Source organism: Rana temporaria, chromosome 1 (genome assembly GCF_905171775.1).
Source record: "Rana temporaria chromosome 1, aRanTem1.1, whole genome shotgun sequence".
NCBI lineage: Eukaryota > Metazoa > Chordata > Amphibia > Anura > Ranidae > Rana > Rana temporaria.
In genome coordinates, this window is record NC_053489.1 from 379113519 (window position 1) to 379129514 (window position 15996).

General features: G+C 44.2%; 1 protein-coding gene across 2 annotated transcripts in view; it reads left to right on the forward strand.

The window, feature by feature from the left end:
* LOC120911274 (chromatin assembly factor 1 subunit A-B-like) overlaps positions 1-15996 on the forward strand; it is a 245898-nt gene that overhangs the window by 134315 nt on the left and 95587 nt on the right. The window contains exons 3-4 of one of the 2 annotated variants that reach the window (XM_040322521.1): positions 10151-10368; positions 10446-10457. In XM_040322521.1, the coding sequence (XP_040178455.1) occupies positions 10151-10368; positions 10446-10457 (230 nt within the window). The remainder of the gene's footprint in view (positions 1-10150; positions 10369-10445; positions 10458-15996) is intronic. The other variant, XM_040322522.1, reaches the window with a different exon arrangement.

Here is a 15996-nt window from a genome sequence, read left to right on the forward strand (position 1 = left end):
GTCGTTTCGGCTTTTCACGTTAATGTGGACATTGTTCTTCCATCCTTATGTCCTCAGCCGAAATACCAGGTGGAGGCCACTTTACATCCTCTGGATGTGGTTCGGGCCCTACGAGTGTACTTGTCTGCTACGGTTCCGTTCCGGAAGTCGAACTCGCTGTTAGTGTCGGTGGCTGGTCCTAAAAGAGGGCCTGGCAGTCTCTTCGGCCACCATTTTCTAGGTGGATCCGACAGATTGTGCTTCAGGTCTATGCCCTGAAGGGGCGGGCGCCTCCCTTTCGGGTTACGGCGCATTCGACCAGGGCGATCGGGGCCTCTTGGGCTTTCCGGCATCAAGCCTCTGTTACAGGGGTTTAAGGCAGCGACCTGGTCGTCGATCCACACTTTTTCAAAGTTTTACAAGGTGGATGTGTGTGCATCTTCTGATGCCTCCTTCGGCCGCAGGTGTTACAGGCGGCAGTTTATGGTTGGAGTTCCTCCGTTGAGCAACTCCGGTTTTTGTTTGGGGTGTAACCTGGTTTGCTGTGTTGTTTTCCCACCCCTCAAATTTTTTGACACTGTTTGGGGACGTCCCTACTGTCAAAGGATGCTGTGTCCGTCCATGAACGGAAGAGAAAATAGGATTTTTGTACTCACCGTAAAATCCATTTCTCTGAGTTCATGGACGGACACAGCACCCACCCCTCTGTACTGCTTGTTACGAACTGAGGCTGCTAGAGCAGGGTGTGGGTTGTGCCTGGGGAGCCACGCCCCCTGGGAGGAGCTGCATTAAGGAAAGGTTGTTAACGCTTTAAGTGCTGTAAATTCTGCCTAAACTCTACTGGAAGGAAGGTGCATATCCCTACTGTCAAAGGATGCTGTGTCTGTCCATTAACTCAGAGATATGGATTTTACGGTGAGTACAAAATATTTTTTTCTGGTAAATTGAATTTTCACCACTTGATGGTAACAACCCATACAAAGAAACCAAAACAAAAAGTATTGAACGTGCTTTGGCTTCATGTACACGAGACGTTGTTTAACCTCGTCTGAACGTTTTACTGTGACAGCTAAAATCCGATGTTTCAGTTTAGCCGCGTTTACATTCCGTTTTATTTTTTTATTTTTTTTGCGTTCCAAAAAATGCTTCCAAACTCAACTGCCTGGAATAAATGACCCCGTCCGTATACATGTTCCGATAAGATAACATAAAGGAGAGTTCAGGGGTAGCTGAAAAAAAAATGCCCAACTACTCCTAAACGTCTGTTTACCAGCAGCAGTGTACATGAGGCCTAACTGAAATGTATTAATACTGTCGTACAAAATTCTTTGTTGGTAATGACAGCTTCAAGACTCCTCCTGTTTGTAGAAACTAGTCGCATGCATTGGTCAGGTGTAATTTTGGCCCTTTTCTTCCATACAAATAGTCTTTTTAAATCTTAAAGATTCATAGAAGAGGACCACAAATTTTTAGGTTTTTCGTTCATCTTCATCATCCTGGTAGATGGCAGCAGATTTTTATCAAGAATGTCTTGGTACATTTTTTTTAATCCATCCCTCAATGACACGAGGTTTGCCAGTATCGTATGCTCAAAAACGACCCCACACCATGATGTTCCCACCTCCAAACTTTACTGTTTGGTATGGTGTTTTTGAGGTGATGTGCATTGCCATTAAACCTCCAAACATGGTATTTATTATGGCATCCTGAGTGTACATATAGACCATGGCGGTTGAGTGCATTACTTATTTTCTTTGAAACGGTTGTAACTGCTAATTCCAAGTCTTTCTGAAGCTCTCCACAAGTGGTCCTTGGCTCTTGGACAACTCTTCTGATAATTCTTTTCACTCCACTGTCAAATCTCCAGAGGAGCACCTGGTTGTGGTCGATTGTATGATGAAAAGACGTTCTTTCCACTTATGACCCCAACAGTGATTATTTGAACATTCAGAAGTTTAGAAATCCTTCTGTAACCAATGCCATCGGTATATTTTGCAACAATAAAGTTGTGAAGGTCTGAGAGATATTGGCTTCTACCCATCATGAGATTTTGTGTGACACCTTGGTAATGAGACACCTTTTTATAGGCCAGCAGTTGAGACTGAACTGGCTGATATTAATTTGCACTGACAATGGGGCATGCTTTCTAATTACTGATACATTTCAGCTGGTGTCTTTGCTTTGCATGTCTTTTTTGCACCTCCCTTTCTTCATGTGTTCAATACTTTTCCCCCTGTGTCTTTTAATTTTATTACACAACTTATTTGTTTTGGTTTCTTTTGTATGGATTTTATGGGTTGTTACTGACGTGGTGAAAATTTCATGTCAGTAGCACCTTTTTAGAAATGGCTTTACCTAGAAAAATGGCGACATGTTACTACTTTTACCCACTGTATATTTGGACAAAATTTTTGGAGATATGTATATGTATGTGTATATGTATGTGTGTATGTATGTGTGTATGTATGTGTGTATGTGTGTATATGTATATATATATATATATATATATATATATATATATATATATATATATATATATATATATATATATATATATATATATATATATATATATATATATATATATATATATATATAGAATTATATATATATATAGAATTTATTAGTTGGTACTCACTTTTCACATTAATGTTTCATCTATCATGATTTTTTCACATAATATGTTATTTGGTGTTTGCATCCCTGGAGGGTACCTTTTTTTATTTATTTAATTAGTATTTTGTATGCATTGTACCACTTATTAATTTATTAGTTATTCTTGGCTTAGGACTAAGGCTACACGCTAAAATACGTAAACTCTGTATTTTGTACCACACCTGGATTAATACATGCATTGCAGAAGATCGAGCTGCCAGCTTTCCTTTATCTACAGGTTTGCTCGCATGCTAGGACGACACTACAAGCGAGTGCACTGACCGCTCCTCACCTTGGGAAATTACTACAGGTGTTTTCTACTATACATTTATTCTTGGTGTCTACTGCCAGTTTTTGATCCATTTATTTTATAGGCATATGTATGCAGTGTATACTAAATGTTGTGTTTTATTTTTGAGTTTTTTTTCTTGATTTAAGATTTTGTGATCCTATTTGTAGTACCCAGAGGGCTTATACCTCCTGTAGGCCTACTGTTTTTACATGCTGTATATTTGCGAATTTAAGTTTGAGCAGCGCAACGTTTTGTTTTGGGGGTGAGGGAACAAATTGAGTTGTTTGCAGCAGCTCTACTGTCTGTTTGCTATTTGGTAGTGCATGAGATTTTTTTCACTTCTATCCATTTTGCCATTTAAAATATGTAAACCCAACATTACATTTTATCTTGTTTGCTCCTTTTTGGTCTGTAAAATCTATCATTGGATTAATTTTGTTGGTGGATTTGAATGAACAAAAAAAGCTTTTCTTTATAGATTAAAAGCGGTCCTTTCCTCATTGCAGACTTTCTGCTTTTACCTCAAAGGCTATTTTTTGTTAAGTTATGTTCTACTTTTATGCTGTAGCGATCCAAGTGTAGAATTGATTGAGTTTAGAAAAACATTGGGAGGGCTGACACCACTTGGTGTGGAAAGAAAAGCTATGGGTTGTCGCATACAAGTACCAAGATTTGACTGGTTTGTCTGTCCCAACAGAAGCCAGTCTAACTGTCAGAATACAGTAGCACAACAGGAGAGATCTCTGCATCAGCATCGCTTTTGTGATGCAGGGATCTGTAAGCGAGGCATACATTAAAGGGGTTGCAAAGGTTCATCTTTTATTCTCTAAATTGGTTCCTTTAAGCTAGTGCATAGTTGGTTCACTTATATTTTCCTTCGATTTCCCTTCTAAATGTTTTTTTTCTTTGTTTGAATTTCTCACTTCCTGTTTCTCCTCTGTAAGCTTTCCACCATCATCCGAGCTTTGGAAAGTCATTTAGAACAGCTTACTGAGGAGGAACAGGAAGCAAGAAATTCAGACAAAGAAAACAGAAAAAAAAAAAAAAAATTAGAAGGGAAATTGAAGGATAAGGTAAGTGAACCAACAATGCACTAGCTTAAAGTAGCCTATTTAGAAAATAAAAAAACAAATCTTTACAACCCCTTTAAGCAATTTTCTTTCCTACAATCATGAGTTATAGGAAAGAAATTTACTTGATTCCCCCATCAACAAATTCAGTGTTGCTGGGATAATCCATTTTGCAGAGCTTTTGTATTCTGGCAGGCAGGCTTCCCAGCTGTCAAAATGATCACTGCCGGCAGCAATCGAACTCAAAAACCTGACAGCCTGGTTGTACTGAAGTTGATATATTGACTTTGGTACAACTAGCCTGCCAATAGATGGATCAAAGTTCGGCCGAGCCCTGCATGTACTGTATACCGTGCTTTAAGATATATGGATCACTGTAAACCTTTATTAGGCTGCTCTACAACTGCCTGGATTGCTTTTGCTTGAAAGCCCTGAGGTAACTAATTAAATCTAAAGCAAACTCATGGCTGCTTGTGAACCTGTGAGCTGTTTTTTAACCCTTTTGATACCAACCACCTGTGGAATATGTCGCTGGTAGTCAATATAAAAAGAGAAGTGATCATTCAGAGAAGTATAGTCAATAAGAACACGTGTGTGTGTGTGTGTATGTGTGTTTGTGTTTGTGTGTATATATATATATATATATATATATATATATATATATATATATATATATATATATATATATATATATATATATATATATTATATAAATTTACACACACACCGCGATATTGTGTCAATCTCGCTGCTTTTATCGGCGAGATTGACCACCTACGAGCCCCATCGCCGGGAAAGGAAAAAATGTGGTGAAGCCGACATGCGTCCGACTTTCAATGAAGGGGGATCCGATTTGTGTTTGGTATGAATCATGAGTGGGAACTCCATGCCAAATTTTAAATAAATAAACCGGCATGGGTTTCCCTCCAAGAGCATACCAGGCCTTTAGGTCTGGTATAGATTTTACGGGGAACCCCCTACTCTGAAAAAACGGAGTGGGGTCCCCCCAAAATCCATACCAGAGCACGCAGCCCCAAAGCACCTTGTCCCTGTGTTGATGAGGACAAGGACCTCTTCCTGACAACCCTGGCCGTTGGTTGTCGGGGTCTGCGGGCGGGGAACGTATCGGAATCTGGAAGCCCCCTTTTAATAAGTGGGCCCCCAGATCACGGTCCCACACCCTATGTGAATGAGTATGGGGTACATCGTACCCCTACCCATTCACCTGGAGGAAAAAAGTGTCAAGGGGAAAAAAACACACTAACACAGGTTTTTAAAGTCATTAGGCGACTTCGGGGGTCTTTTCCCCCTACCCTCCTGGTCTTCTCCCGCTCTCCGGTGTCTTCTCTCTTCTGCTGGGCTCCTCCGCTATCTTCTTCCAGCTCTTTTACTAGCATTGGCCCAGGCTTCTCGGTCTTCCCCCTTCTCTTCTTCCGATGTTGACACAACAAGCTCTCTCCCGCTGTAATGCAGTGTGTCTGGTGCGCAACGATTTATATAGGCATGAGGCACGGTCACCGGGTGACCCTGCCTCTTATGAAGTCAGTCCCATCATGCCTCGGGGTGGTGGCGACATAAGGGGCGGGGTCACGGGTGACATCATCCGGTGACCACGCACCATGCCTATGTAAATCGTTGCGCACATGGCATTACAGCGGGAGAGAGCGTTGTGTCAACATCGGAAGAGGAGGAGAGGGAAGAAGACTGAGAAGCCCGGGCCAACGCTAGTAAAAGAGCTGGAAGTAGATAGCGGAGCAGAAGGGTAGAAGGCGCAGTAGACAAAGACCCCAGAGCTGCCTAATGACTTTAAAAACCTGTGTAGTGTGTTTTTTTTTTTTCTCCTTGACACTTTTTTTCCTCCAGTTGAACGGGTAGGGGTGTACCCCATACTCGTTTACATAGGATCGGGGTCCAGGATCTGGGGGCCCCTTTATTAAAGGGGCTCCCAGATTCCGATAAGCTCCCCGACAACTCAGGAAGAGGCCCTTGTCCTCCCCAACAAGGACAAGGTGATTTGGGTGGGAGGGGGCTGCGCCGGGCGCCCCTGCCCCAAAGCAGCCACCTACCATGTTGAGGGCCTGCGGCCTGGTACAGTTCAGGAGCGGGGGGCTCGCTCGTCCCCACCCCCTTTCCTGACCGGCCGAGCTGCGTGCTTGGATAAGGGTCTGGTATGGATTTTGGGGGGACCCCCATGCAGTTTTTCAGTGTAAGGGGCTTTTGGGGGGACCCCATGCCGTTTTTTCAGTGTAAGGGGTTCCCCTTAAAATCCTTACCAGACCTAAGAGCCTGGTATGCCCTTGGTGGGGAACCCATTCCGGTTCTTTATTTAAAATTTGGTGTGGAGTTCCCCCTCATGATTCATACCAAACACAGTGCCTGGTATTGGCGGGGGGGATCCAAGTCAGATCCGTGGAAAGACACGGCTTCCTTAGACAGAACGTAACCCTACAGTCGAGAGAATATTAGAGGACTAGGCAGACATGTTAATGGTTAAAATATGTAAACTTTTGCAAAGCTGAAACAGCCCCGCTCAGGGGGCGATCCCTCTGGTCATAACCCCTCACACTGCTCTGAGCAGCTCAGTTTCCCCCTATACTTTCCTCCTGTCGGCAGGATGGAACAGCTGGGCTTCTTAAGGGGGGTCGATTTGGGGGTCTCGGGTCCTCCCTCTTTTCCCATAGCTGGACCTGCTGTGACTGACCTGGTGGTTTTCTCTATCCTGGCTGGGGGCTGCGGGGGTCCGCTCTGTATGGGTGGTTTGCTATGGGGAGTCCTCTGCTCTAGGGCCTTCTTGTCCACATCGGTCCTCGGCGCTGTATTTTTAGCATTTGGTGCCATTTTCTTGTAACCACGCAGCTGCTATTAAGATGCGGCTGGCGGCCATTTTCTTGTAGCTGCGCTGTGACGCAGGCGGCCATTCTATAGTAGCTCAGTGCTCCTTTTCCTAAGGCAGCCATCTTTGAGTGGATTGTTAAACAGGTTTTGGCCTCTAGTGCTGAGGGGGCTTTATGAACAGCGCAGTTTTTACCTCCAACACTTGTCACTAATTGTGTAGTACAGGAGAGCGGACCGCGTTGTTGTGCAGCTTCTTGTCAGGGTGGCGAGTCCCCTGGGAATACCCTTTTGGTCAGTATAGTGAGGAGGGTGGGGTCACTCTCGTTTTGTGCACTTGTACCTTGACTTTAGTCTCTGAGAACTCCGCCTCCCCATCAAGGATGCATACTTGCATGTCCCCATATTTATCGGGCATCAGAGGTTTCTGCGCTTTGCGGTCGGGAAATACCACTATCAATTCGTGGCTCTTCCCTTTTGGCCTGACGCTTGCCCCAATTTTTGGCCCTGCTAAGACGGCAAGGAATCGATATCGTGGGCTACTTGGAAGATCTACTTCTGAGAGCTGCTTCAAGCTCAGAATTCGAGGAGGATGTGGCGATTGCCAGTCAGACCCTCCAAGAGTTTGGCTGGGTGCTTTACTTCCAGAAGTCGGTGTTGGTGCCGACTCAGCGTGGATTATCTGCGTCTGATTCTAGACTCCTCAGAGGCAAGAGTTTTTCTCCCTCTGGAAAAGTTGCAGACTCTCCAGTCGGCGGTGAAGCTGTTAGTGTCCCGCAGGTGGTCGTCGCATGTGAGTCCTGGGTCTCATGGTAGCCTCCTTTTTGAGGCAGTACCATATGCTCCATTCCACACGAGTCTTGCAGGAGATCCTGTCCAAATGGGACAAGTGTCCGTGGTCCCTGGATTGTCAAATCCAGGTGAGCCACCTGGTCAGGACTTCCCTGGTCTGGTGGCTGAGATCTCTGGCTCTTCATGCCGGAAAGTCATTCCTTCCCTTTCATTGATCAGTGATCATGATGGATGCCAGTCTGACCGGCTGGGGGGGAGTCAGGGGTGTTCAGTCGACACAGGGTCGCTGGACACAGGAAGAATCTTGCCTGCCGATCAATGTCCTGGAACTCCGAGCGATCGCGTTGTGCCTTTTCTCATGGTCACAGAACCTACAGGGGTGTCCAGGATCCAGTCGGACAACACCATGGCGGTGGCTTATGTCAAACATCAAGGAGGAACAAGAAGCTCGGCTGCAGCGTTGGAGGTCGCTCACATCATGAGGTGGGCGGAACAGAGCATGCCGGCTCTATCGGCCGTGTACCTTCCGGGTGTAGAAAACTGGCAAGCGGACTACCCAAGTCGCCAGACCAAGGAGAATCGTCACTACACCCGGAGGTGTTTCAGCATCTGTGTCTGAGATGGGGTATGCCAGACGTGGATCTCCTGGCTTTTCTGCTCAATCAGAAGGTGTTGAGGTTCGTGTCCAGGTCAAAAGATCCTTATGCGGACGCGACAGATGCGTTGGTGGCCCCATGGGGACAGTATCGGCTGATATATGCATTTCCCCCACTGAAACTGCTTCCTCGTCCGCTCCACAGAGCGGAATCCAAGGTCCCAATGATCCCAATTGCTCCAGATTGGCCCTGGCGTCCCTGGTACGCTGACCTAGTACGCCTGGTGGCGGATGCTGCTTTGCGACTGCCATTACGGGATGACCTTCTGTCGCAAGGTCCCATTCTCCATCCTGCTTTACAGTCGCTGGCTTTAACGGCATGGCTGTTGAAAGCCAGGTGCTGAGAGACCGGGGGCCTGTCGGATTTGGTTATTTCTACCATACTGAGGGCATGGAAGTCGTCTTCTCTGAAGATTTACTATCGCACGTGGAAGGCCTAAATCATATTCTGTTTCTAGGATCCTGCTGTTTTAACAGTGGGGTGTAGGTCAGAAGCTTGCCTTGGGCACCATTAAGGGGCAAATTTCAGCTTCGGCTGTTTTCTTTCAACGACCCTTGGCGTCCCACTCACTGGTGAGTACGTTTGTGCCAGGGGTTCGACATGTGGCTCCCCAGTTTCGACCACCACTACCTCCGTACCTCGCCGTAAAATCCTTTTTTCTCTGAAGTCCATGGACGGACACAGCACCCACCCCTCATTTATTTGAGTTTGTATTGCTTTTTGACGAACTGAGCTGCTCAGAGTAGTGTGAGGTTATGACCAGAGGGACCACCCCCTGGGCGAGGCTGTTTCAGCTTTGCTAAAGTTTACATGTTTTAACCATTAACATGTCTGCCTAGTCCTCTCCTAATAGACGGAACATAAACCATGGACTTCAGAGAAGGATTTTACGGTGAGTACAAAAATCCTATTTTTTTTTTTCTGTGTATGCATGTTCCCCGGTCATTAACAAGTGCTCTTTGACAGTCATGCAGGGGATGCTTTAAATTTCTAATGGCACGCCCATGCATAGATGAATGTGGTATGGCTTTGCATGTGTTAAACCACTGTAGTGCTTGTAGCATTTTGCAGTTTCTTGCAGCACATTTTATTTTTTATTAAAAAAGGTTTGACTTTTTTTTTCTGGCGGGTACATCGGTTCTTTCAAATAATTTGACTTCTGTACTTGCGACATGGTTGCACAAATCCTCCTGAGCATTTCAACTTCTTAATCCGTTAGGGATGCACCGAAATTTCGGTGGCTTAAACTTATTGACCGAAAATTTTTCGCATTTTACCGTTTTTTATTTTTTAAATCCCAACAATGGAGCCAAAAACGTATGTGCTTTTGCCGCAATTGTACTGTGTTTATGGTGTTTTTTATAGGTCAATGCGACTCAAAAACGTAACACGGGTGCATTGTTGCGTTCTTGGTGCGTTTTCAGTGGAGGGTGCATTTTTGGTGCATGATTTTTAACAGCAGCAATGGACCAGTGTGAAGACATACATAGAATTTAGGCATTTTTTGTGAGCTTTTCTTGCGCTAAAGATGCCGATAATAGACAATAAATTCATATGCATTTAAATTCATGATCTTAATTAAAAAGTCAAATATAATCAAATTTTTTAAATATTAAAGAATTTTTAAAAATTGGCATTTTTGGGTTTTGGCCACATGCATCCTGAATTTTCGGTTTCGGCACCAAGATTTCCATTCTGTGCATTTCTATTAATCATTGAGGATTGAAACCTTTTTTTTTTTGCCAGTAATTGTGCTTTCACGGTGTTTAAAATAAGTTTCAATGAAAAACTAGGGATAAAAATGTATAGTGAATGGTCAAAAAAGTATGTGTTTTAGTCTAGGTCTCCCTAATTGCAAATTTTTCTCCAATCAGACATTTGCCCAATCATGTGGAAAGTTTGCACCTTTTGAAATTAAAAAGAATATGGCTGTTGCTCCTTTGTGTCGGGTTGAATTTGAAGCAGAACATTCTGAGCGGCTAGGCAAACTCATCAAAGAGCAAACTTCAGAGATTAATTTTTTGTTGGAGTTAAAATCCCGGAAGCCACGTACGATGGGACGAACTGTCATCCTCAAGCTGCCTCAGATAAGGTATGAAAAAGCTGTGCATTTTCTAATCAAATGTTATCTGTACTTGATATTTATTTATTTATTTATTTTTTTCATAGAGCTTCTAAAGGGTAAGTGGTTTTCCCTTTTTGTTGAGCAATATTGAGAAATTTTGTGATGTCAAACATTTTTCAGAAAAAACTTTTTACTTCATCTGGCTATTGCTCACCCTAAAGTCTTTGTTTTGTCAAAACTAAATCGGCACAAGGTAAGGTACTTGGTAAATGCAAATTGTCCAGTGTACTGCTGATTGTGGTTTTGGTTAAAATTCATGGTCCTTCCTTCTGCATCTGAAATCTTCTAGTGGTTATTACAATTTGAAGGACCTGTCATGGGCACGCTTCAAGAGTGCTGCCTTTTCACACCCTTTCCACTCCCCCTCCATTTAAAGAAGCTGTATCATTGCTTTTATCAATGAAAGGTGATCAATGAATAAAGGAAAAGTGATATAAAAAGTTCTGAGTTATATTTCAAGATCGTACTTCATTGATGGAAGCTACTGTACATTTTCACTGGGTTATATTCAGCGAACTTCAGCCAATTTGACACAGGCAAAAAAAGGCTGTAGACATCCGTTTGTGTAATTGGTCCAGCTCCCAGATGTCCTTAGTTTTTGCTAGTCATTTTATGTGATTGACCTTTGTCTGCGAGAGACGCTTGGTTTCTTTATACATATATTTATTTTTTCTTTGACTCTGGTTGCTTCCTTTTTTTCCCCTTATACTGATGGATGGTTTCTAACAAGAGGAATGTGTCATAGTCACTGCAGCTTTTTATGTAGTGTCCATATCACTGCACAGCTCCTCGGAGCCTTGTTAGACCATACCTGGCCTCCACCTGCTGGAAAATGCAGAACTGCCCTGTAATGTTTTAAAGTTCCAAAGCCATTGTCATCTGAGAAATCTTTTCAGGCTTATAGACTTGCTATAATACTCAACTTTTGGGAAACTATTGCGATACAGGTTGTATGTTTTTAGTGTTGGAGCAAGGGTTTACATGCCCTAAATTATCTAGCACATGGTCCCTAAAATTCCCTTGACCAGCTAAAATCTTTTTGGTTTTCACCCTTTTTGAGCCTGTCCCCTGATTGGCCTTAACCGCAGTATACAAGACTCTCTTGCCCCTCCCTGGAGAAAAATCCTATGTTTCAACAGTCTGGTAGATAAGGGGCCCTCCTGAAGGCTCTTTTGCCTGACTGGCTCTGCCATGCGCTTGTGTTTATGAAAGTTTGTCAGACCATTTCTGTATGGATTAAATGTGTTTCATAATCTTGGCTGCATTCCTATGGATCTCAGTCAATGATCAGCTGCAACTTTTGCCTCCTGCGTTACGCCTCTATGTGATTGGTCTTGAGGACACACTTTGCCAATTTTTTTTGCATGAGCCTGCTCTCTGAACACATGCACAAAATTAAATACTGGTCACCTGAGCTCCCCTTCAATAAAATGCCTTGCGTGTTTACCCTTTCGCGAATTCCTGTTTTTGTCTCCTCCTTTGGATAAGTACATCAGAGATCATGCGCTAGGTAGGGAGACCGCCGCTCCAGGTGAGCACAGGCAGGTAATCAATGTCCACTCAGGAATCACACGGGTGCTGGCAATGCATAGAATTAAGCAGGTGGGAGAATGGATGGACAGCCGCACTCTTAAAAGTCTTGTTGAAAAAAGACGTGCTCTTTATTGTAAAAAGGAAAAAATGCACAGCACACAACAGCATACAGTGGGATAGACAGCTGACGCGTTTCGCATTAACAACTAATGCTTAGTCATAGCTATGGTAAAAATACACTCCTCCTCAGCGTGAAAAAGGCTTTTGCCCACGTTTATTGCTAGAAATTGGTATGAGTTTTCTATTCTGCTCCTTGGATTTTTCTCCTAACTGTGGTTGAAAGTTAATTTGACTCCATTAACTAATTGAAATTTTTCCTTTTTTAAGAATGTAACATTTTCTAACAAATTTCTACAAGTGTATTGGTGGCTTAAAGTTCACCTATACATGTTAAATTCTGCACACTTAAATACAGGTGTAACATGTACCATTGGGTTACTTCGCCTTTTCATGGCTTATTTTTTCAAGTCATCTTCCAGGACGGCTTACAGAGATGGGCTCCTCCCACCTAGCACAGGAAACACATGATCCACATAAAAGCACCACACATGCATTAGCCCCTCAGTATTTGTTTCCTCCGGCCAGTAAGGAGCTCCAAAAAATGTTTGGCCTTCGTGCTAGGTGGCAGGGGCCTCCCGGCGCCCATAACCAGTGCAACAGGGGCAGTACTCCTGGGGTATGAGTCAGTTTGGGCCACGCAAAGACCTGGAAAAGTGATCTGGGGTGAAGGTAAGGGACCCCCTCTCCCGATTGATGGTTGTAGCCTCAGTGAGGTACCTAATGAGTGGAGGTGACCCAGTTTGTCCATCCGGAATGACACAGCAGGGTGTTCTCCTGGTGGATGCACAGGCGGCCGCATGGTCCGGGTGCTTGTCTCTGCTGTTAAGAGATCCCCAAGTTGCATGGCTTCTCTATCCCCAGCATGTGGCCCGTGCTGGGGGCGCAGAGTGATGATGTAGCTTGCAGCAGGAAGTCTGGCGGCCATCATGGTACGCCGGAAAATAAAGCCCTAGTAAGGTTAACTGAAGATAACAGGCATGCTGTGTTGGAGGGCGGCGTCTGTTCCATAGCGCCGCCCCGGATTCTCAACACCTCCTTTAATAGGGATCTGGATAAGAAGATGGCGCTGAAGGCTTCCAGGAGCGGTATGGAGATGCCAGGATCCATAGAAGCAGGTCTGGAGGCATCATCAGTTGAATCAGGCCCTAAGGTAAGAAAATAGGGGGCAGGCTGCTGCTTTTCTTATCCTTCTGTGGTGGGGGCACAGGGGGTGTTTTTTTTTTTTTCCAGCGCCTGTTTTTGTTTTTGCTTATGGTGGACAGGTGTCACACATACTAGCATAGGCTCCGGTGGTGGGTACTTTAAAGATTCTTAAATTAGAATTGTGTTTTCCACAGGGTGTTTTGTTAATAGATATTTACTTCAGTTGAAGTAATGTGCTGGTGTTTGTCATCTGATTTATTGCAGGACAAAGCCCATGAGCCCAAAGATAACAAAACAGACACCCAGAAAAAGGGGCCCAATGTGCACCAATAAATGCCTTATGGTTCTAAGAAAAGTGCATGTCAGGACTATAGAGACAAGCTCATCAAGGGAGAGACAGGCCCTGTCCTCAAGGGTTTTTGGGCTCAAAGAAGGGGATAAAACTGACTTTACTGTTTAAAACCCAGAGAGCAGGAAGCTTGTGCTGAACCTATCCCCTGTACTTCCGGCACCAGTACTAGTGTTGGGCCAATGGTCCCAGGCACGGGCAGCCCACCAGCACAGAGTGCTGGAGGAGAGCTCAGAGTCGGCCTTGGAGTCTGAGGAAGGGGACCTTTAGTGAGGAAAGACCCAGCAAGGTCCGAAGATCTTTTTCCTTCAGAGGAAACAGGGGAGCTTTTAAAGGCTATATATGACACCCTGGAGCTGGAGGAACCGGAAAACCAGGATGTAACGGACATATGCATGCTGCCGGGACAGTTATAATCTTCGTGCAGGGAGGACTACAAGGAACTGCATGGCTTGTCACAAGTGGATGTACCGCATTGTATTCTGAGCTCAAAGGGTTAATTAGACAAGTCTCTTTCATTGCTGAATACTAATGTTCCCTTCGCATAGATAATGAACTCTCTTTTGTGTGCAGATAACAGCCCCCCTGTGAGGTGTATGCTGAGGGGGATTATGTGTGAGTGATAATTGTTTTAAAGGTTAATTGAATTCTATTGAGAAAGAAATGTGCCTGGCCAGAAAATGTTAAGTGATTTGCGGTGCCGAAGCGGCTAGAAACTGGCCAAGTGATTAATTCAAGGAGATGTCATTGTTCTTGTAACAGTTGTAAGCAGATATAAGCAGGTGAAATATGCCAAATAAAGTCAGTCTGCTTGACCCTTCAAACGTAGCATGTCTCGTTTCTTGGAAGGGCGTTCGATGGGATATACCAGCGATACCTGCATATCATAACTTGTCAGCAAAAAGGACGTCTCCAACGGCCGATACCCCTCACTACCAGTGGGTAGCCGTTACACAGGAGTTGCCTGTATATGACCTTTTTATATGCAGGCCTGCAGCTTAAACAGACCAGAACCTTTCCGGTACATACATCCTTAAAAGAGACAGTAGTTCAGGAATCAAGGAATCCCGAAAAGGGTAGTCTTACCTAAGCTTTTGAAGAGGAGAATACAAGGTTGTGGGAAAAGTGTATCGGACTAGACTCTTCCGATCTTAAGGTTTCAAGAACTTCAGATCTTTCCTTTGAGGACAAAGGCACCCTAAAGGAGCCAATGGACAGAAAGGCGGCAGGGTATTTAACGAAATCGTGGGAAGCCTGCTCTGCTAACTTTAAGCCAGCACTAGCCACTACATGCATGGCTCGTACGCTTGATTTGTAGCTTAAACGGCTTTGCACTCTTCTGGAGTCAGACACTTCCAGGGAAGAGATTTTGGATGCGTTGCCAACGCTAAATAAGGCTAAAGCCTATATAGCAGATGCGTCCAGTATCTAAAATTCTCGGCCAGGTCTACAGCATTGATTCAATGAAGTCAGGAGGGCTATCTGGCAGAAGTCCTGGGGAGGAGATGGTGTCAAAGACCAAGCTCTGTTCCCTCCCCTTTAATGGATATTTGCTCTTTGGTAAAGAGCTAGAATCTGTTCTAGAGAGGTCGGCCAATTAAAAAAAAAAAGTTTCCTTTTCCCAAAAAAACAACAAAATATTTTTTTTTTGTCCCTTCCAGAGTTCAGCGGAAAGGAACCATCAGGGGGGATAGACACATAACAAGGATTTTGCAGCTGCGCGAGACCAGAAAATGGATGGCAGTACAGTAAACCCTCCCAGCTTCAAGGCTCTTCCCAGTGACTGTCGGCCTTGTGGGGGGGAAGTTTGGGGTTATTCATTCCACAATGGCAGGCCATTTCCATCAACTTCTTTATCCTGGATCTGATAGTCAGGGTACAGGATAGAGCTAGTGGGCTTCCATTAATTCTCCCGAAATATGTGGAGAAATCAACAGCTATGTCCCCCCCCCCCCCCCCCCCCCCTACAGAGTATGCTGGAGGAGAAGGGTAATTAACTTAATTCCCCCAACTCTAAGAAAATGGGGTGTTTTTATTCTCACGTTTTTCTGATAAAAAAGCCATGGTCTCATTGGACCTAAGAGATGCCCATCTTCATGTCCCCATTCGAAAGGATTCCAAGCAGTATCTCCAGGTTTGCAGTGAAAAATGGGTTCAAGACATTCTATTTTTTAGTTCAATGCTTTTCCCTTCGGATTAACATCAGCACCACGCATCTTCACAAAGATTCTGGCAGAAGCTCTGTGGACCCTGAGATTGGAGGGGATTCATATAATTTCCTATTTGGACAACCTGCCGATCTTTGCAGACTCAGACGAAGTAACAAAGAACTTGAGCAGACACATTCAGCAGCTGGGGAGGCTGGTAAATCAGGAAAAGTCACAATTAGTACCTACTCAAAGTATAGTATTCCTAGGATACTTGATAGACTCAACTACATCCAAACATTT